The 21692-nt window shown below is 42.7% G+C and overlaps 2 protein-coding genes across 4 annotated transcripts in view; one reads left to right on the forward strand and one right to left on the reverse strand.

The window, feature by feature from the left end:
• The first annotated feature begins 660 nt into the window (after positions 1 to 660).
• LOC131447256 (tissue alpha-L-fucosidase-like) lies at positions 661 to 4802 on the forward strand. The gene is made up of 8 exons (XM_058618895.1): positions 661 to 1128; positions 2203 to 2337; positions 2454 to 2591; positions 2699 to 2804; positions 3150 to 3350; positions 3440 to 3630; positions 4006 to 4105; positions 4220 to 4802. Exons 1-8 carry the CDS (start codon positions 791 to 793, stop codon positions 4352 to 4354), a joined length of 1344 nt encoding a protein of 447 aa, XP_058474878.1. The 5' UTR covers positions 661 to 790; the 3' UTR covers positions 4355 to 4802.
• A 4904-nt stretch (positions 4803 to 9706) lies between these two features.
• dlgap3 (discs, large (Drosophila) homolog-associated protein 3) overlaps positions 9707 to 21692 on the reverse strand; it is a 103347-nt gene continuing 91361 nt past the window's right edge. Inside the window, exons 4-14 of one of the 3 annotated variants that reach the window (XM_058618894.1) lie at positions 20206 to 20238; positions 19398 to 19612; positions 18991 to 19054; positions 18689 to 18905; positions 16880 to 17412; positions 16566 to 16660; positions 14917 to 15136; positions 13310 to 13622; positions 13131 to 13222; positions 12891 to 13037; positions 9707 to 12302 (exon numbers count right to left, since the gene is read on the reverse strand). In XM_058618894.1, the coding sequence (XP_058474877.1) occupies positions 11997 to 12302; positions 12891 to 13037; positions 13131 to 13222; positions 13310 to 13622; positions 14917 to 15136; positions 16566 to 16660; positions 16880 to 17412; positions 18689 to 18905; positions 18991 to 19054; positions 19398 to 19612; positions 20206 to 20238 (2235 nt within the window). In that variant the 3' untranslated portion in view covers positions 9707 to 11996. Of the gene's footprint in view, positions 12303 to 12890; positions 13038 to 13130; positions 13223 to 13309; positions 13623 to 14916; positions 15137 to 16565; positions 16661 to 16879; positions 17413 to 18688; positions 18906 to 18990; positions 19094 to 19397; positions 19613 to 20205; positions 20239 to 21692 lie in introns of all 3 variants that reach the window. The other 2 variants (XM_058618892.1, XM_058618893.1) reach the window with 2 other exon arrangements.

Raw genomic sequence — 21692 nt, forward strand, 5'->3', positions numbered from 1 at the left:
GACGTACTATACTATGAACTTTTTGACTGATTTTGGACGACATACTATACTATGAATTTTTTGATTGATTTTGGACGACATATTATACTATGACTTTTTTGACCGAATTTGGACGACATACTATAGTATGACTTTTCTGACCGATTTTGGACGACATACTAAACTATGAGTTTTTTGACTGATTTTGGACGACATACTATATAATATGAGTTTTTTGACCGATTTTGGACGACATACTATACTATGAACTTTTTGACTGATTTTGGACGACATACTATACTATGAATTTTTTGATTGATTTTGGACCACATACTATACTATGACTTTTTTGACCGAATTTGGACGACATACTATAGTATGACTTTTCTGACCGATTTTGGACGACATACTAAACTATGAGTTTTTTGACTGATTTTGGACGACATACTATACTATGACTTTTTTGTGATTTTGGACATCATACTATAGTACGACTTTTTCGGTGATTTTGGACGATATACTGTACTATGACGGGCGTCATAGTTTGCGTAGTGGTTAGTGCTCTTGCATGTGCAGCAAGAAGAAGTTTGTCTGGGTGAAGGTGGTTGAATAAAGTTGTAATTCAAACAAAACAAAACATGGCGAATCACGTGAAATCAGTCACATGACAGGAAATGATTTACCCGCAGCGTCTCAATAATAAACCAGTGAAATATCAGTGGAGTGCAGCGCCAGGAGCTTCCCTGTAGCTCTGGTCCGCACTCACAGTTTATTCACAATAGTATAGTGTAGTGTAGCAGTCTGAGCTATCATGTTCGTGTTTCTCGTCGCTGCTGCGCTAGTTGGTCAAACAGCGGCTCGATACACCGCGAACTGGACTAGCTTGGACTCCAGACCTTTACCTTCATGGTACGACGAGGCCAAAGTTGGCATTTTTGTCCACTGGGGCGTGTTTTCGGCAGTGGGCTTTAAAAGCGAGTGGTTCTGGTGGCACTGGCAGGGTCAAAACCCTCCGGACACCAGCTGTGTGCTCTACATGGCGATGAACTACCCTCCTGGATTCAGCTACGCCGAGTTTGCCCCCAAGTTCCACGCTCAGTTCTTCAACCCAGAGCAGTGGGCGGACATATTCAAAGCCTCCGGCGCAAAGTGAGTCTGCGGTTGGTTCCACTTCCCCAGGTCCTTCATACACACTGCCGCCACAGGCTGTCAAAACACTCGAATATTTTTACTGTTTAATACATTCTGTCAAAACATTTTTACTCTTCGATAATCCACTGTACTTTTCCCAGATTATTTCCCCAAGTGATCGCCATCCATTCTATCCGTATTGTTTTTTCATATTGTTTTTTTCAGCAGTAGAATAGGAAATGGATGATCGCTTTATTCCTATAACTATAGTTCATTTGCAGAGCAGCCATTTTGACATGTTTTGGCTCAGTTGTGAAGATGGCTCAGTTGTGAAGATGGCTCCGCTCAGTTCATGTACACAGTGAACAGTGCATGCACCTGAGGAAGCCAAATGGACCTCAAACATCAACAATTTGATTATTTACAATTCTGTGCACAGGGACTTTTCTACTACAAACTTTTTTGCTTCTGTAGCAAATGAATTCTCCTTGTGTGGTTACCGGTGGTTACTGCCTCCCCTCAGACCCAGAATAGAGGATTATGATCCATCAGTTTATGATCCATCATGGTGGTGTATTTTGTTACACATTTAATTATTGGGTAAACTTGACTGATATTGCTGTTTAAGCAACGTAACTCAAAAAGTCAAAAAAATGTTTTGGATGACTGTAGGTTATGGTCCAATGGAGAATTTAGTAGATCTTTGCAGTGATGTGGATCACTGGATTGTGTTTTGAAAACAACTTCAATATCCTGTGAGATAGAGAAGTTAATATACTCTGACACCGTGGGAAACAGCAGCCTTGCACTCTCTATACATGTAGGTTGCTATATGTGATTGTAGTGTTTTAACTTACCAGGGAAAGAACTTAGAGAGCCTAAACCTCTACCAAGGCTGCTTTGTTTCATAATAATTTCGTCCTTGGGCCATAACCTAGATCCACAGAAAATTTCATCCAAATCTGTCCTTTACTTTACTTACAAATTTAAAACATTTAGAAAACCTTCTCTCCTAGAATTACTTTACCTACATTTGCGCTTATGTACTGTGGATATACAGTGTGTTTCACTCATATTTCATCTTAATTGCAGATATGTTGTTCTGACTGCCAAACACCATGAAGGATTTACAACCTGGGGGTCTCCATACTCCTGGAACTGGAACTCTGTTGACAATGGTCCGCACAGGGACCTGGTGGGAGACCTGGGAGAGGCAGTGCGTAAGAGGTGGGTCCTCGGCTGCATCAGAATCAATCAATACTCTGTGATTTCAGGTTGCGTTTGCATAATCTAAAGGACTTTTTCTTTAACAACCGATTTAAAGTTTGTCTTTCCTCATGTAGGTCATTGCACTATGGACTGTACAACTCCTTGTATGAGTGGTTCCACCCTCTCTACCTGGCTGACAAGAAGAATCAATTCAAAACGCAGCAGTTTGTGGCAGATAAACTACTACCAGAGCTTTATAACATGGTCGTAAGGTGTGTAAGCTCATCTTGCACATAAACAGTCAGTAATAGTTGTATTTATGTGCCTCTATAAGATGGTGTCAGTGTGTTTGAGCCTTTGCCTTCCCGTTGCCTTGTAGGTACAGGCCTGATTTGATCTGGTCTGATGGAGACTGGGAAGCACCTGACACCTATTGGAACTCCACAGAATTCCTGGCGTGGCTTTATAATGATAGCCCAGTCAAAGTAAGTGCATGTTTTACAAGGAGGCAACACATATTTTACACGTTACAGGCTGCATTTTTGTTTCTAAGTTCCAGTGTATAAGAATTTAGTGACATCTAATGGTGGAAGTTCAGATTGTGCTCACCCCTCCCTTTCCCAAATGCATGAGGGGAATGTAGTGGCCCTCGGATTTTGTTCTGTTATGTTGTTCCAGGCAGTTATGTTACCACATCTATGTCTGTAGAAGACTTTTCAGTTAAGGTCACTATTGTCCTTGCACACCTTCTAATAGTTACACATCAGACCGTTAAGGAGTTTATAGTTTCAGCCGATTTGTGTGTTTTTATTACATCTCCTTTGCCTTAGGATACTGTTGTGACCAACGACAGATGGGGAGCTGGCTGTGCTTGTAAACATGGTGGGTACTATAACTGTGCAGACAAGTACACTCCAGGTGAGCTGCCCAAGCACAAGTGGGAGAAGTGCACTTCTGTGGACAGTTTATCCTGGGGTTACCGGTGGAACATGAAGCTGAGTGAGCTCATGGACTTACCCAGTATCATAAAGGTGAAGACATGAGATTATATTGTATAAATGATTCATAATCACTAAATCTTTAATGCTCCCATTGACTGTCTGGATATCGTCTGTTACAGGATCTGGTTCGCACTGTGGCTCTGGGAGGAAACTACCTTCTGAATGTGGGTCCCACGCCTGATGGAATGATCCCTGTTGTATTTGAGGAGAGGCTCCGGGGTGTCGGAGCTTGGCTGGAGATCAACGGGGAGGCCATCTACACCTCTAAACCCTGGAGGGTGCAGACAGAGAACACTACTGCATCAATCTGGTAAAGTGCTAGTTGGAGCTGAACTTGGACAGCCTTGTATTTTGTGTAAACTGTGTGCCATGACGCATTCAGCTGTTTTAGAAAGTGCTGGTAGTGAAAGTAGTGGTTTCAGTTTTTCTCCAGAGACTACTGTCAAGTATAAATCTGTAGTACATAACTTTTAAATCATATCCAAATTGATAGAGCCTTTTTTTTTTTTTACACATTTTAATCATTACTGTTTATGAAAACCAAACAGAGGTAGAATAGTAACATCAACCACAACTCACCCCCACAGCTTTAAGTGCAGATTACAACTTAACACCTTGCGACTCTGCTCAACTGAGTGATTTCATTATGTCAGACATGTGATTGTCATCTTTTTGATTGTTTTAGGTACACATCTAAAGGGAACACGGTCTACGCCATCATTACGACCAAGCTATCCAAGTACACCGTGCAACTGTTGGAACCCAAGACCTCAGTCATCACCAAGGTAAAGTGTCTTTAGTGAAACTGTGAAGAAATACCACCTTGTTTTACAGAGAAGCTGCACTCTCATGTCTAAGCTATAATTTGGATTTTCTAAATCGTTGATTCTTATTTACAGGTGACCTTACTGGGGGATCCGAAGCCCTTAGCCTGGTCCCCACTCAGTCCTAGTTCTGGACTGAGCATCCTTCTGCCCCAGCTGCCTTACTCCCCTGGTGAGGCTTGGACCCTGAAACTGGAGGGTGTCCAGTGAGCCTTAAAACACATGATTTCCATGTGGAACGTGGTAAACTCAGGTTATTGTTAATTAGGATAAGGGGAAACTTGTACTTTTTTGTCCAATATCCTTGTATTTACTTGAGAAAATTGAAATGATGTGACACTCCTCTTCAATAATTCTTTAGTGCACTAAGATTGACTGACTTTTAAATGTGCTCTTTTTTTAATGATTCACAGTGAACAGTGAACACATTGAATCAGCTCCTCAGCTTCTTTTTTCCAAATCAGGAATTTTAGCCAGTGGTTTCTGGGAATTGCAGCAGTTGACCTTAAATGCACTTTTAATTCTTTTTATTTTTTTTTTTTAAATATGTGTAATTTGAATAGTTGGGAAAACCTTTGGTGATCTCATTGGTGAATTATTGTTTTTGTAAATATGCACAATTCTAAGTTGTATTAAAAATAAACTTCCTCAAGATCCACTGTCTTTGACTTTTCTTGCAGTGTCTCGAGTTGTTAGACTCGGTTTTAAGTACCTCAGTCAAGAGGCAGAGAGTTCTCACTGTGAGTCATGATGGCACTTCTCATCAGGAACTCATCTTGTTCGTCGCTGCTGTGCTGTCCTCAGACGCCGTCGTGTCCTTGGATCTTTTCCCTGTAGCCATACAAAAACTGTATAAACAAATTCATGAGCCAATTTTTGTTTTTAATTGCATGATACAGCCATGATTGGGAACTAGATGACTTTTAGATGGCCGTGTGCACTTTCTGCAACCCCCTCCTGTGCCCCAGGATCTCCTTCACCTCCATATTCTTTATTTTGTGCTGATTCTTGAATTCTAATCTGTTTTTCTCACCTCAAAGGCATATTTCTGTGGTTGCTTCCTGTGTCTCTGCTTTATGCTTACAATTCTGCAGCATTTGTAATTGTGGTCCTGTGTCAGGCAAAGATGTGTATGTTATTATTCTAAATTCTCTCATTTAACCTTTCACGTGTGTACTGTATGTGGACCTGCTTTGTATCTGCATTGTAAATGCCTGCAAGTGGCGAGAGGCAAATGGAAAATGGAAATCTACTCTCACCTCAGCTTTGCATTTTTAAAGCACGCTGTTCAAGTGAGTTTGACTGCAGTGCAGAAATGTATGACTGCAGATAAAGAGCCAGACAGTGCAAGGAGTGGAAATGTGTTCAGTGGCTGAACCTGACTATGTTTGTATGTACGTGTACAATCGCTTAAATAATTTGTTCACGTAGCCCTTCAGTAAGCCTTGCTTTATGGTGACAGCCGTCTTATGCCACCATATTTCTACACAAGCCTGATGATGAATTAGATGTTAACTAATGCAGTTCCCTCTTATTTCTCAGAAAAGAATGGGCCATAAATTAACTTAAGGTTGAAGATGTATCAGTTTGAAACCAAACATATTTCCCATAATGCCAAAATTTCCCATTACAATTAGGAATTTCTTAATTTGTCCTTTCCATGTTACTTGTCCCACTTGTTTAAATGCTGCACTGCTTCAATCATAAACCTAATACCTGTTGACTTGTGCGTCAAATCAAAATGAAGTAAATTCAACAGAGTCAGGAAATTGACACAGAAGAAACACAAAGGAGACATGGCACCCGTCCCGTTTAACTCGCTAAAATAGCTTTATAATTATCATGTTATAGTAATAATATTAGCCATTAAAAAATGTTTTCGACAACGTTGACAGTGTTACATTCTGTGTTGGGGGTAAACCACGTCACAGTGTGCCATCTCTCTGGGCTTGACTGCTATCAAGACGTGCTCCGTTGACACGTCGAGATCAATAAATAAATGTGTATGTACACAAATTCAAACCACACCACAAAAGAACAGAATCATGACTTATTAAAGTAAAATGGCGGAACACCTTCCTTTGCCCAGTCACAAACTCAAAGACTTCCACCGCGGTGTTCTCATGCATCTTGTGTATCCACCGGTGAAACAAACGTCACATCTTATGGCATCGCTATTGCTATATGCTCCAGTCAGTTCCTTTTGTAGGAGGAAAAAAAACCAAAAACAAAAACAAACAAACACTTCTCTAATGCTTGTATGTACAGTATGCTGTCTTGGCACTGGATCAAATGGGTATAAAACAAGAGAACTCAAGGATAAAGCTGAGCTCAAAAGAAAAAGCTTGCTGTATCAAACCCGTGTGATTAAAAACCAATGGTGTTCAGAGAGGAGCACAGGAAAGGAGATGAGAGAGGAGGACAGGTGGACACAGACAAGGGGCTATTTCATTTTTGCTACATTACTGTATAGAGTAGAATACACAGAGCGTGGAGAGTCTGTATCAGTTTGATGTCCATGTTGTTTTCCCTCCTTCTGCAGAACCAAGAGTTCAGAGTGGTAATAAATGGGTGGTAAATGAAATGTTCGGATCTTCCTAATTTGTTCTTAACGTTCCTCCCGTGGTGATCCCTCACTCCTGCACAGGAGTGTCCATCATTGATCCCAGAGGAAGAAAAAAAAAAGTGTCTCCCAGAGTTATTGTCAGCTTGCTTTTCTTCTACTCTATCTTCTTAGTAGCAGCAATTTAAAGACGTATCATTATGGGATTGAACAGTTGTTTTTGCCCTTAAATAAAGAACAATGTTTACCCATAGCTATACAATAATGAGAGTGATCGCGATAATTAATCCTTTAATGACAACAATCATACTGATAATAATAATCATTTTGTTATAACAATATTATGTAATATTGAGAAGAGCAATGTCCACTGGCAACATGTATTTACAGTCTTGTAAACATGAGGGTGGCAGGGTATTTTTTTGTTAATTACATAGTAATTGCTCAGATGTCTCTAACCCACATGGTTTCCTGTGTGTGTGTGTGTGTGTGTGTGTGTACGGTAGAGCAACTTTACAATGTTAAAGGCACATCGGAGTCTCAGTTAAAACGCTTCATGGGCGCAAGCTGCTCTGGAGGAGAAACAGAAATATGAGTTTCTGGAGATTTGGTCCAAGTCCAGAAAGGAATAGTAAGTTATTTAGGATTTTCAAAAAAATCAGACCTCATTTTTGATTCTATTTTAATACCGATATCGTTTTATTATCCCTACTCATTAACAATGTGTGTGGGACATAAGGGGGTGAGGATTATCAATTTTTATTCACACAAATATTCATGTGAGGGTATTAAAGTGATACATTTTTCACTAACTAACCTTACCGCCACTTGTAATATTATTGCCTTATTACCACACTACTGCCATTGTTATTACAAAGATGGAAACTGTGTCAGAAATAAGATGACATCGCCTCTCAATGACAAAATATTACCATACCATCATGGTTGTTGTTGTTTTAATGGTTTGACAAGAATCTTAAAAAAAAAAAATTGCATCCAAATGTGAATTATTCTGTGAGTCGTAAAGAGTTGACTGAATAAAGATAAACACTTTTTATGAAGCTGTTACAGAACAGCGTGATGACAAATATGGCATTTATGCCGACTTCATATTCATTTGAGGTGAAAGTTATGTATTGCTGATTGCACACATTTTATTTCTGGACTTAATTGTCTTACATGCGAATGGAAAATCATCTGCATACAAATCAATATATATATATAATATATATTGTATCATATAACGTAGGTTTTAGATTGCTCCAGATTTAGACTGTTCATGTTTACAGTTAGGAGATGCCATCATGTCTCAGCTGTGAGATGATATGAGACCTTGAGAGTCTCCACTCATCCAGACAAGACTAGTGCTGACTCGACTGTTATCCTTTCCTCCCTCGATGGTGTAAACTCAAAATCTGCTATTGTACTGTCAGTCTGCATGTGAACTGTAACAGGAATACTATGTTGTAATGATGTCATGAATTCAAAGAAAGAAAGCTGAGAGTCATTGAGAATTTCAGCCATGCACATCACACATCTGTGCAGAAGCAGCTTATAGCTCACTTTGCTGGAAAAACTTTTTTTTTTCTTTTCCTCCAGAGCAACTCTGCCGCTACCAAATGTCAAACTAAAACTCAAATCTGCAGCTACAACATCCTTCCTCCTGCTCCACGTTGTTGCACACGCAGGACAGACATTACACACACATTGGCTACAGTTGATCTGCCCCCCCCCCCCCCACCCCTCCTCCTCTGACTCTACTGTCCTCCAGTCTTGGAAAAAAAATGGCTACTAGAGAAAATGGGCTCAAATAACAAGCCCCCCCCACAGAGAGCATGGACAACCTTCTCGTGGGACGGCTCTGGTCATGTGATTTCAGGGTCCGTCTGTTGTATAGTGCTAGAGAATCCCCTGAGGACAGAGGCCTGGGTCAGGGTTTGGAGACACTGCTGCTAGAAACTGAGGTACTCAGAGTTGTCATGTCCGTCAGGCTGTCCATGTGGGGGTTTATGCACTTCTATTCGGAGGAGAAAGGGTTTCATGTTCTTGTTGTCTGGTGTACTGGTGAGCACGTGGATCGTGTTTGTACATAACTACACACCCAGGTGCTATTGTACTCAGAGGCTCCTGTGTTTATACTGTGCCGATACATACAGTAGATATATATGGTCGGACAAATAGATAGGCAAAGTACAGAAACAAAAAAAAAGTATGGAAATCACATCCACAAAAAAGTGTGTTTCCAATGGACCTGTTTCAAGGCAAGGTGGCTGGCTAACACCTCAACTTGTGATCAGTAGTGTAAAGGAGAAAGTCAGCAAAAAACGGTTTAAGTCGTAGAAGTTGCTACTGCGGACCAATATCCATTGAAGCCTCCTCAATTCCTGGCGTCCCTCAAGGCCCGAAATGGAAAGGCCTTGCCATCCCTCTGTGTCGATTTGAGGATTTTAAGGGTCGAGTCGAGTCCTTCACAGTGGAGTTAACAGTATAAAAGCAGGTCTTTGTGCTTTCTTTCATACACCACTGAGATGTTGTCAAGTTTGAGTTTGACACAGGAGAAGGGATGAGGGGATTAAAAGGCTGCTCTGCAACCCACACCGCTGCAAAACGAATTAAAAACCACGTCTAATTGGGAGCCCTTTTCTCCTCCCCTGCCAGGGCAGCTCGTATTACGTGGAGGCTCTTGTATTGATCTGTCTGGAGTCAAGTCAACACAATCAACACCCAATTACTGTTTCAAGGGCTCCAATATTAGTGTCCTCCAAGGATATAATCACTGTACAAAGAAGTGACTCACTGTAAAATCTCGTCTCTTTTTTGGCTACAAAATTTGCTCAAACCGTAGCGGTCAAAAAGGAAATTCTGCTAAATTTGCCACAAAACATGCAGTATCGACAAAATCTGCCAGTCTTATGTGAGTATTGCAAGTGAAAGTAAGGGACACAAAGGAGTGGCGTGTCGGTCGCGTAAAAACATTTTTCCTCCAACAATATTCTCTGCAGATCTTCATTTCCTATGTACATCGCTCTCTCTCTCACTCTCTCGTGTGTGTGTGTGTGTAAACTGTGTTAAAAGGAAACCTCCACAATAGCTGGTTAGGCACGTGTTGTTGGCTCTAAAGAGGAATTATACAGGGAGGGGATACAGCAGTATATATGTTGTTAGAACCACACAAAGATTAACAGTAGATCTAAGGAGGATCATACTTGGCAAATTACACTCTTTGCCAGTTTTACCCTGTGAACCTGACTCAGCACTCACAAAGTTAAGGATAACCATTTGAAATTGTTTTTCCACGTACACTGAGTCTGGATATGCCACACAGCTGAAGTTTCACACAATGCTATAATCTATCATAATAATACTGTAGTATTTCACATTTGATATATGCTTTTTTTTTGTACATATACTGTACTCAATAGTCTCTACTAACCTAGAAATGTAGATTATATTATAAAATATACATCTCCCATTAAAATATCCCATTTTGCCAACACATTCCATTCAAATTTTAGAAAAGAAATACACAGGTTCATGCTAAAAGATTCTTATAATTTAAGGGGTTCCCCCGCCCCCTTTTTTTTTCGTCTTTAAAATAGCTGATTTGGACTTTTTAGTATTCATTTGGGCTTCATCACAAATCCCGTATTACACACAGCCCGTCACATTCACACAGGCCTGTACACAACATCCATACAAAATACTTCAATAAAATAATAATAATAATAAAGATGTGTTCCGACATACATTTGTAAATAAGACCCCTTCACAGCTTTTGAAATCATGCTACATGTCAGTGGAAACATCGGGTGTTATGATTCAGGAAGTCTTAAATAAAGATGAAAGAAGACATAGTGCAATCACCACTGATCTACATGTGTGACTTAATCTCAACAATACGCGCTGCGTCATTTCTATAACTTCACGACTTTTACTGTTTTACTCTCTGGGGTGATTCTTTGGAAAAGATAGGGATGGAGACACGTACAAAATGACTCCTTTTTGTTATTTCCTGATCAGAGAACCTCTGTTCCTTTTCTTGTCAGCAGTGTGTGTGTGTGTGTGAGTGAGTGTGTGTGTGTGTGTGTAACTGAGAGGTTTGTACTTCCACTCACACAACTAGACTTTGGCGGCTCTCTTCTTTCTGAATTTGTGACCTACCGCCTTTTACAGAATGAAAACAACAAAGGCAAACAAAGTGACGTAGAAACTTCTTTCATGGCTGTTTCATCAGGGCATCGTGTTCATTTTCTGGCTGAGGTGGAAACAATTCTCTACAAAATCCCCCTTGTAGGTTTGGGTCCTCATTTGACCACTAGGTGGTGCTATAGTCTCACAGTGAAATAGGGGCCGCGTCAGCAAACAGTCCTGAAAAGGCTCCAAAATATATTCCCGTAAAAATACCCAACAACCCCACCCTGAAACTTCAGAAAGACTACTTAAAGAGAAAACAGCTATTTATTTCTCCTCCGTTTGCTTCTGCCTGTGAGGCTCTCGAGCTGTGAAGGCTGTGACGCTATACTGCAAAAGCTCGTTTTGGCAAACATGAGTGTGCACACTATGTACAAATAGCACTTGCACATTCAAACAGCCTCACTGCTGAATGCTAAGGACGGTCAGGGGATACATGGGATGTGAGGACCGATGACGGAGATACATGATTTTAAAATCCTTTGAATGAGGGTGGGGGGAGCCTTTGCGTGGTAAACTCACTACGTTTGTGGGATGTTCTTTGGGGGTTATGAACCATCCGACTCTCACGGCCATTCATCCATACATGTGCGATGAGTGGGGAGTCATCTTGTTGTGACAGAAACTCCGAAAAACATAACATGGAGCTGATTCTAATTCATCAGTGATCCATAGATCTGTGGAGGATCTGTGCCTGTTGAGCCCTTTAGTTTCAGTGATGGAAAAGTGTAAGGTGAACACGCACAGGCATGCTACTACTGTGTGAATCTCTACTGCCAAGTGCTATAAAAGATGGACTGTTTGTGGCCAACTTCAACAAAAGAAGAAAGAAATTCTCAGTTACAAAGGTCTGCTACCAACCCATTCAGGTCTAGGCCTCTGTGTCAGTAATATCCAAATTTCACACATACTAAAATGGCGGTCATTGCTTGTTTAGTGAGCAACATGATGGCATTTTGCCAGTTTGCTGTTCTCGTATGTGAAGTAATGGAAATGCTGAGGGCGTGGCTAGCAGAATAACAGCAAGGACCCGCGGTGGATCTTAAAACGGGTGAAGGTGAGCAGAGAAGAGGAGAAGGAGACACCGCACTCTTGTGCTCAGAGTCGAGTCTGGGCTTCGGGGATGTAGATCTCAATGCTGTCCGCGCTCTCCGTAGCTGAGTTCTGCCTGAAGGAAGCCGTTCTCTTGGTTTGCAGCAGCCTCCTCCTCGCTTCTGTCCTCTGACGCTCCACGAGGTCCAAGGACTTCTCTCTGATGGGTAAAGTGTGTCCACCCACACGGGGAACCACCAGGCCCCCTGACCCACCACCAGTGCCCACATCCCCTGTGCTATCGGCCCGGAGACTGCCAGTCACCCCACCTGCTGGCTTCTTTGGTAATGGAGGAGGAAGCTTCTTGTCCTCCTGGCCCCGTCAATGATGAGACATGGATTAAACAGACAGTGGATTTTGTAAAGAGGTACAAAAGAAATCCCATGCAAAAAAAGGGAGGAAACAAAAAAAAAACAGACAAAGGAGAGAGGGCATTAAAATGGAAAGATAAACCGAAAAACAAAACAGAACAAAAAATAAATAAATGGTGAAAAAGTACCTCAGCATGCATTTGCATCAGGTAACATGAATTGAAATGAAATGGGAAAGGGAAAAAACAACGACAACAATAATATAAAACAAACAAGAAGAAGGGAGAGACAATTGTTAGTTTGTTATCAAGAATAATGTAGCTGATCAGTAAGTAGTGTAACCTTTGTAGATAGCAATGTAACACACATGTACTGTCTGCAAAAATGAGATTAGAATTATTTCTAGCACTGTGAGACTCCACTGTCTCATGGGAATTTCAGCTCAGTTCCTCTTGTTGTTCTGTATTTTCACAGCCTGCAAAGGCTTGGAGGGTACGACCATCTGCGCTACTCTTCTGCACATTGCCATTTTAGCTCTGGGGGTTTGTTGAAAGGAAACCAAGGCTGGTTGGATCCCCAGGCCTCTCACCTTCTTTTCACTTGGGAGTCTCCAACCAGAGTCCTTGAGCCTCTGGAGGTCCTGAAACTTGACCCTGACGTCCTCTATGTTGAGCTGGAGCAGGTCCCAGAATCCCGCCAGGTCCTGAGAGGTGGGCTGAGGGTAGGCCGATGGGTCCTGAACAGGCAGGGAGACAGGATATGATATTTGTGGAAGAGGAAATGCTGCACAGGACCATTTTTCCCTTTATGTGCAGTCACACATACTCACCACACTTTGTTGGCAGAGGCGGAAGAACTGCTGGACTTTCTGAGACATGAGCATCTGGGCACTGCCAACTGCATTTCGGATTAGCTCAAGAACTAAAGAGGAAACAAAACATAAATTGTTTCAGAAAAACCATGAATCCTTTGACTTTCTTTTCATCTTTTCAATCCCCCTCGACTCACTTTCTTCTGGCAGTTCCTTCTCCTCAGCCTCTCTCTCCATGTTCTGGCACCAGCCCTCCATCCTCTCCACCTCTGTCTGCAGGAGTCGTAAGAAGAACTCTCCATCTCTCATGCAAGGCGAGGCTCTGCCTGAGTCGGGGAGGCTGCGGGGGCCTTCCAGGGACGGCGTACCTGCCCAGGCTCGCTCAGATGTGATGGGCAGAGGGGAGTGGGAACGTGGGGGCAAGTGTGGGTGTGGGTGCGGGTGTGGGTGTTGGTGCGGCCGTGGATCTGCTGGGCAGACCTCACTGGTGTAGCCAGCCTGGATGTAGTCCTGCGAGATCAGAGGAGAAAACAGTTTTTGACATGAATTATACGGTTCATCAATAATGTGTTCTGATTCAGCAAAGACATTCCACCGTACACCATCTGTTCAGTGTCACTCCCACTCCCGATCATACTGGATTACTGCGCCAAACCATTTCACAGTTAGTCATGGAAGAGTACGGCTTTTTTCCACACTCGTACATGTTCACTCATACTAATATGTTAATACAAGTTCAACTGAACTGACTCACACTAACGACTAATGCCATTGGGAGTTAAATTACTTATGAATTATGACTAATACCGGGACATGATAGAAGCTGATACACAAAATAATAAGACAATAGCAACACAAACATGGCAAGATTCAGGCCAATACATTTGTTGGAGACAAATTTTGCTTCAGTAGTTTAATATTTTAATTTATTGGATGGTAGGTCATGCGCAACACACATCTGTTTGTAGGTAAGTGTGAGAAAATGATCCAAGTTCTTGCTTGATTTATAGCCTCAGTAAATGTTAATGTTCTCAATAGTCCCCAAAGATGAGGCCATCACTGTCCAGTCATACGTTTAAATCAAATCATCATTAATTAACATGTCAAAGCGTATTTATTAAGTCCTGCCGTAAAGGGTAAGCCTGTGCATCCACCTTATTGTTTTCCTTGTGATTACTTTATCTTGGATAAAGAGATTATACATTTTTTTTTATTATTATTATTATTCAGGAATGGCAATTTCCTGGAGATCAATAAGGGTAGCTAGCACGAGCACGTTTACTCCCATGACCGTGACGCTACCTCTAATCTAATAGACGGCACTGTTTTATTAGTTCCCGGGTTACAAAAGTTTCAACGGATCCATTTCACTGGGAATTCATTACTGAAAACGATGGCGGATATCTTGTTACAACACTGTTATTGTGCGGTTTCATCTTCATTAGCTGATATTTCTCTGCGGTGGCACTGTTTTGCTGGTATGACAAACGCACATTATGAACAAACTGAGGGGAAAAAAAAATATTGCTCTGTTTAATGGATATTCATAATGTCATATTAGGAGGATTGGTACATATTTTTTTAATGATTATGTATTCTCATAATTATTAAATATAATTATTAATAACTGAAAGAAGGCAGGTTGATTATGTGTCATTACACTGTTCAGATTTAAGGAAACAAGTGTACAAATAACTTTGTCCATTTGACCCTTAAAATTATATATTTTTTTGTCCATTTCGAGGGAAAACTGTTGACAATGCAGGTTCCATGATATTTAAAAAAAAAAAAAAACTACCCGTACCTCTCTGTGCGCCCACTGTCCCTGTGTGTGCACTGTACGGTGGCACTCGGTGTACTGGCTGGCAGACTCGGGCTCTGACGAGTGCCTTTGGAAGGAACAGCCAAACTGAAGACTCTTGTCCTGTGTTGGCACGGCGATGCTGAGCCCTGGGAAGCCCTCAGGGTCCAGGTCGGCTTGCACGCTTGCCGTCACGCTGTTGGAGCGCTTGAAACGAGCCCGCCTGCAACACAGACAGAGGCCCAGAGCCATCCAGTCACGGGGAGTATCGCATGCAAAAGTGTTTTCTCAGATGTTTCGCCTTCTTCTATAAATCGCACATTTCTGTTTGAGCCGTGATGGTGATGCCGTCACTGCAGACACCGCCCCATTCCCAAACCAAAAATCACTTAACTGCTGGATTTATATTGGTTTTTGACAAATGGGAAAGTGTTTAACTGGCAATCGTCCCCAGGTCAAGCACATGGGGGTTTTATCAGCTTCAGCTCTGATCAGTATAAATGGGCACACAAGACCTGTGTTAACACGCTATGTGTAAACATGACATGATGTAAGGCTACTGCATGGTGTTTTTAGAGAAGCGGGAGGGGCTTTCGAGTTAGTTGGCATGGTTACTATGGGTAACTTTGGGTTAGCGGAAGGAGGTAGCGCGTCGTCGTGCGGCAATGTCTACAACCACCCAACACTGTATTTTTCCCCTCTAGTTTTGTTGAATAGTCAACCTCACTTTTGACACCATGTGACACCATGGTACAAAGAACTGTCACAGTGTCACATTGTGACGTGGTGCCCTGCACGTACACCCCGTCACGATTCACACACTCGCCAATTTCAATCCGCTTTTCACTTGTTTTTTCTTCTTCTCATAACTCCTGCTAAATCCTTTGGCATATGACGCAACAGTGTGAGTGCAAATGTCATGTCAGTGGACTCAGTGGTGAGTGTTTACAAGGTTATATCCCACCTCCTCTCATCCTTCTTTGCTTTCCGATGAGGTGTAAGGTGTGACTCAAATTTCCTTCCTCCTTTCTCTCTCTCTCGCCGTCCCACTGTCATCTTTGATGATTGCAGGAGGCAGGGGACATTGTTAACAGGTGCATGCTCGCACACTGCTTGACGTTTCAGATTGTGTGGAGCTGCGAGTGCTTGCATCTCGTGTGTGTGTGTGTGTGTGTGTGTGTGTGTGTGTGTGCGCGTGTGTGCGTGCGCCTGACCCGTAAACGGCACTGGATATAATTAGGAGAAGGGCTGCATCATGTGTGAAAGTCATGTCAAGTGTATGATTTGCTGTAGTCATGGTTACAGTCCCTAATAACGAAAAAACAAGACATTCTTGGAACAGTGTTACTGAATTCAAGCTGTGATGTCTGATGAAATGTTAAATGAAATAATAGGATCGCAGGAAGAAATCAACCATAGGTGGCTGCGCTGTGGGGGACGGCGGCTTTTAAAAATCATATGTGGAGATTATTTACATAAATCAACGCATTTTAGAGGCAAAGTCAAATTAGTAAAATGAACAGAAACATCTTAGTTTGTGTCCATAATTACAGAAAATCAAATGCCAGGCAAAATAAACACACTTCAAGTTGGGAGAAAGATTTAAAAATACTCTTTCCCCACTTAACTTTTAGTTGTACTTCCTTTCCTACCTTTTATCTTCCTCCACTTGGACCCCTATGGAGTGGACCTGTGTAAGAGCTTTGCTTTCTCCTTCTGAATCTGACAGGGTTCCTGAGCTGTCCACCTGTGACAAACAACACATGAGGTCATTAAAAAGTCATTAAAAATTAGATAGGTATTGTGTGTTGCAAAACAGTTTGGCTCATGTAAGAACACTACTCAACAATAGTATTGTTGTTTGAAGGTATTTGAGTGCAGAAATGTTACAAATTCTACCTTTAGACTGTTGAACGAACATAACGTGCATCTTTGGGTCAGGTAAACTGCAGTCATCATTTCTCACCTGCACAGCTATAGATGGACTCCACTTTCTCACACCGCGACCATCGTCCTGCCCAACAGCTTTGCTCAGAACTAAGCTGTTCTGAGGCAGAGAGGCGGATTTGCCCAGGCTGCCTCCAATCCTGCTTTCCCGCTCCCTGACCGGCCTGGGTGGACCCTCCAGAAGACTGTCAGCTGAGCTGCTGTGTTTGGCTCTCACTCCAACTCCTGGGCCCCCTCCGTAGGGAACCAGCTCCCGTGAACCCCTGACACCATCTAAGCTCTCCGCCGAGTTACTGTGCTGCCTGGAACGCGCAGGGCCCGTGGCGGTGTAGTAGCCCCCCCTGGAGGAGCGACCTGGCGGTCCGTCGGAGATGCCCATGTCCACAGAGTTGCTGTGCTGCTTTGGGCGACCAGAGCTTGAGACCAACTGTCCACTGCTCTGGAAGTAGGCATCCTGCGTGGACTCAGTGCTGCTCTGGGCCCGCACTGAGAGTGAAGACTTGGACATGCGAGGTGGAAGTGGAGGAGGAGCACCTTTGCGATAAGGAAAGACTGAAGTGTAGGGAGAGTGGGAGAAAGAAAGACCAGAGGCATAGTGTGCTGTTAAAAAGCAAAATGTTTACTATGAAAACAGGGAGAAGGGGGGATGGACAAGAGGGACAGACTGGGAAGACAAGGTGAAAGGGAGGAAAGTATTATGTGTAGAAAGAGAAAGAGAGGGAAACAACAACATCACTAGGAAATCATGTCAGTGGGACCAAAAAGATTTGTAAATGCAGCTCATGATTTATTTTTATCCTAAGTTAATATATGGTGTGAATTTCAGTGAGGCGCAGAGAGCAAAGTGGTGGAGAAGACAGACATGACAGAGACGACAGGAGAGAGCTAACTTAACTCTGCTTCTGAGGAACATAAAGCAATTTCATGAGAAATATTAAAAAAGACGAGAACTGATTCTGTCTCTTCCCCCTCATGGCACACACAGAGTAACACCCAAGAAACAGTCTTTTTCGGTATGTGTGTGTGTGTGTGTATGCATGTAAATTATATAAATGTCAGCGCATGTGAGTTTTGATTCGTGTGTATGTGTGTTTATTGCAAGTACAGTATATGTAGCACTTTAATAAATCTCTGGGGGAATTTTGCTAAGCTTGGAAATTTGAGTCCTGCGAGGCCCTAAGTGGCTCTGCGGTATTGTACGAACAGATGTAAGCAAACACACACACACACAACATACAGAGGGAGAGAGAGAGAATAAACAGTGAACGGGAGGGACAAACTAAAGATGTAATGATGCCAAGACAGAAAGACAGGAAGACAGAAAGACAGAAGCAGCAGCTGGGGACGCTGAGCTATCATCATGATCACAAATGTTCCTGTCGCTATTACTGAGGCGCAGGAACGTGCCATCACACAGTGGAGGGTAACGGATGAGATGAGATACAGAGACAAGAGGTGACAGAAAACAAACTGCATGCACAGCAACACGGACCCAAAACTATGCTTACAGCATGCAAACATATACATACAGTCAGCACAAGTGCCGCAGAGAGGGACAAGGGGGAGATGAAGATACAGAGATAAAAGGAACAGAGAAGGAAAAGAGGTAGGAATGTAAAAAAAAGAAAGAAAAAGGATTCACATGATGCAGCTATGCAGAGCCTTGGTTCTGTCAAGGCAAGCAGGCACAGGCTGTCAAAGTGCCTTCTCTCACTGGCTATCTTACTGTGTCTCTCACCAAAGAAACCAGACACACGTGTCTCTAAGACTCACGCACACCCGACCAACTTTTACAGACTGCAACACACACACACACATGCATGCTCACCAGCCCCGCCCTTCATGCTTCCCTGGGGGCCTGACATGGAGAAGACAGAAAGGCAGTCATCGTCCTGGGAACAGCCGGCCTGGATGGCACGGACGTAGCTGTGGCTGCGAGTGCGGAACACACCCGGAAGATCCAGTGCCTCCACGGCCTGAGACTCCACCTCCCCGAACATGGTCTCACACACGGCCTCAAACTGACGGTTCAAAGTGTCTCCCAGCTGCAGCAGACAGATGAAGACTCAAGTTACAGACCCCGGTACTTGGTGGAAATATGAACATTTATCGCTATAAACGACTGGTTACCTGCGAGCTGGTCAGCGAGCGCGTGTAACTCCGGGAGCGGGTGTGGGTTTTCGGCGTGGTTCGGCTGTTGGGGTAGGAATCAGTGCATTGTTTACACGAGTACCTGCATCAGACATATGACACACGTCTTATGTCGTCTATTATGATTAGAATCTAATCATAATGTGAAATCTTTTTGTGTGTGTGTGTGTGTGTGTGTGTGTGTGTGTGTGTGTGACTAAATGCTATTATGCAATTATTTTACTGCTCCTGCACACTTGAATTCAAATTGCACCGTATGTGGCGCCTGAACTAACATGAGTTAAGGAGAAGAGTCAGGAGAAGGTGCCATTATCTCTCATTATGCTGAAAGGTTATTATGGAATCACTGGTCAATAACTCCAAATACATCCTGCCATACATTTTACCTTTGATCCATGCTGATAGATCGTCTAAACGCCTCCCTCTGAGCAATCAGGGTGGACTTGGGCGAAGCTTTGGGGCTGGTGTCTGAGTCGACACTGTCATCATCGCCCATGGCCTTGATGTAGCTGCCGCTCCGCATGCGACGACAAGGGATCTCCCCTCCGGTATCGGCTCCTCCGCCACTGCCATATCCACCTGCCCAGTCATCTGAAGGGACCTGAGGCACATTTGCATAAAGATTTTTCATCTAAAAATGACGGCAGAGGTTTGATCTGAAAATACAACATCGAGTGGGTACAAGAGTACAACCATGTGGAGCAGACACATGGTTGTCAGGTTAATACGAATCTCCGTAAATGGATTAAACACAGAGCGGACATGAGTTAAAAAGTACGTTTGCATTCTTCATCTACATTGACTGTTGCAGGGAAGAGCAATTCATCGCCATGTGAATTAATAAGAGTTGAGATATTGAGGATTGCTGTCACTGCACAGTTGGCAGTTTCTTCCCAATATCTGCTTTCTTTTTTTTTTCTTTTTTGACAACTTCTCGAAAAAGAAATATATTTCGTCACTGAAAAATATTTCACACCTCAAACAGAAGGACAGTCATGATTCAGACGACCAGTCCTGGCACACAGTGCCGTGTTGTAAAAAGTAACACAACAACAGAAATGGCTCCAGCATGCTCGTGCACACAATGGGACCACACACACACACACACATACAGTGCACAACACACTCTCTCACGCATACATGCACGTGGGTGACGATGTTAGGGACAGAAAGAAAGGGACAAAAGGGACTTACAGGGAGAGCGAAACTCTGACAGCTGGAGAAACACTGACACAGAGAAAGAAGAGCATCATAAGCCAAAAGCAGACGGACGGAGCAAAAAAAGACAGAGAGGCATGGGGGGGTGGGGGGTGGGCGGGGCAGACCGATGTACTGTACAAGGTGACAAGACGAGAGAGGCGAGAGAGTAGATTTTAGGAAAGAAGAAAGAGAGACTGATGAGATGAGAAGACTACACGCGCACACACACGCTCAAGACTCAGGAAACTAGAAACACAACACAATTAAAGGCAGATTCCCACAGCAGCCCTCAAGTAAAACCTGCAACTTGATGCTTCCATATCCTGAGATTGTTGTTTTTTTTTTTTTTTTTAGCTTGAGATGACACCTGAGTAAATGTACTGTAGATCAAAGCTATAAAATGTGACACTGCAACATTTGTATAAAGGTAAATAACATACTATTTGGCATATGGTATACTACATTTACCAAGGCAATTGCTAATGTTTTTCCCTTTTTAAATGTAATATTTCTCCTTGCAACATACAGTAATAGTAAACCATGGATGGGAATGAAGAGGGTCAATGTCTCTATTTTTTTTGATAAAATGGTGAAAGAAAAATTGACATGGGAGTGGAAATGGAACTTATCAATAATACCGACACTATGTTTTTGGCAAATACTAAAATACTAATGGGAGCTGTAGATCTTAAAAGGCTACACACAAACACATCATGTTGTTTTGGACATGCATTTCAATGCCATGTGTCAACACTTGTGTTTGTATGGGACAAATATTAATGGTGACTGTAGTGGTGGCTTATACTAAAGTAATTGTTCACAAAAAACAACAAATCTTTCTTGACTGTTTTTGCAAATACTGTGAGGTGTACAGCCTCTCACTCACACACACACACACACACACACACACACACACACAGAACCAAGCCCCCAGGGTTCGGCATCCAGCTGAGTGTGTGTTTTTGAGGTCATCACTTAAAAAGATGATTCAGCCTAATCTCCTGATCCCCGTAGCCTTCCACTATCTCTCTCATTTTCTCATCCTGCTCTTCCACTCCTCCTCTCACTTCGCCCCTTGGCTATCATCACCTCCTTTATCTCATTTCTATCCCTGAGCTTGCTTTGCTATTTCTGCATCCCTCCATCGTACTCTTCACCCACCCACCCCTGTCTCTCATTTTCTCTCTCTTCTCCGTTTCACTTTCACTCCATATTCTTGTTTTTCTCGTTTCTTATCTATCAGACGCAGACTGAAGGGGAGGCGAGAGGCTTAGAGAGTAGAGAGCACCAGGTTCTGATGCCGCACATTGTGATTGTCTTTGACACCATGAGAGAAAACCTTAGACATGTCCACTTGTCTTTGACCACAGTAATTCAGACTTCAGTTGTTTTTCACTTTTTCTTGCCTTAGTAGCTGAGTAGTGGCCTGGTGTGAACTTTTCAGGATGATCTTGTATAAACAAATCAGTGTTTCATGAAAA

The sequence above is a fragment of the Solea solea genome, chromosome 20, assembly GCF_958295425.1.
Source record: "Solea solea chromosome 20, fSolSol10.1, whole genome shotgun sequence".
Taxonomy (NCBI): domain Eukaryota; kingdom Metazoa; phylum Chordata; class Actinopteri; order Pleuronectiformes; family Soleidae; genus Solea; species Solea solea.

Coding starts and splice junctions, on each gene's coding strand:
- LOC131447256 (XM_058618895.1), top strand. CDS start 791: ATGTTCGTGTTTCTCGTCGCTGCTGCGCTAGTTGGTCAAACAGCGGCT. Junction 2,338..2,453: donor GGAGAGGCAGTGCGTAAGAG/GTGGGTCCTCGG, acceptor TTCCTCATGTAG/GTCATTGCACTATGGACTGT. Junction 2,805..3,149: donor ATAATGATAGCCCAGTCAAA/GTAAGTGCATGT, acceptor CCTTTGCCTTAG/GATACTGTTGTGACCAACGA.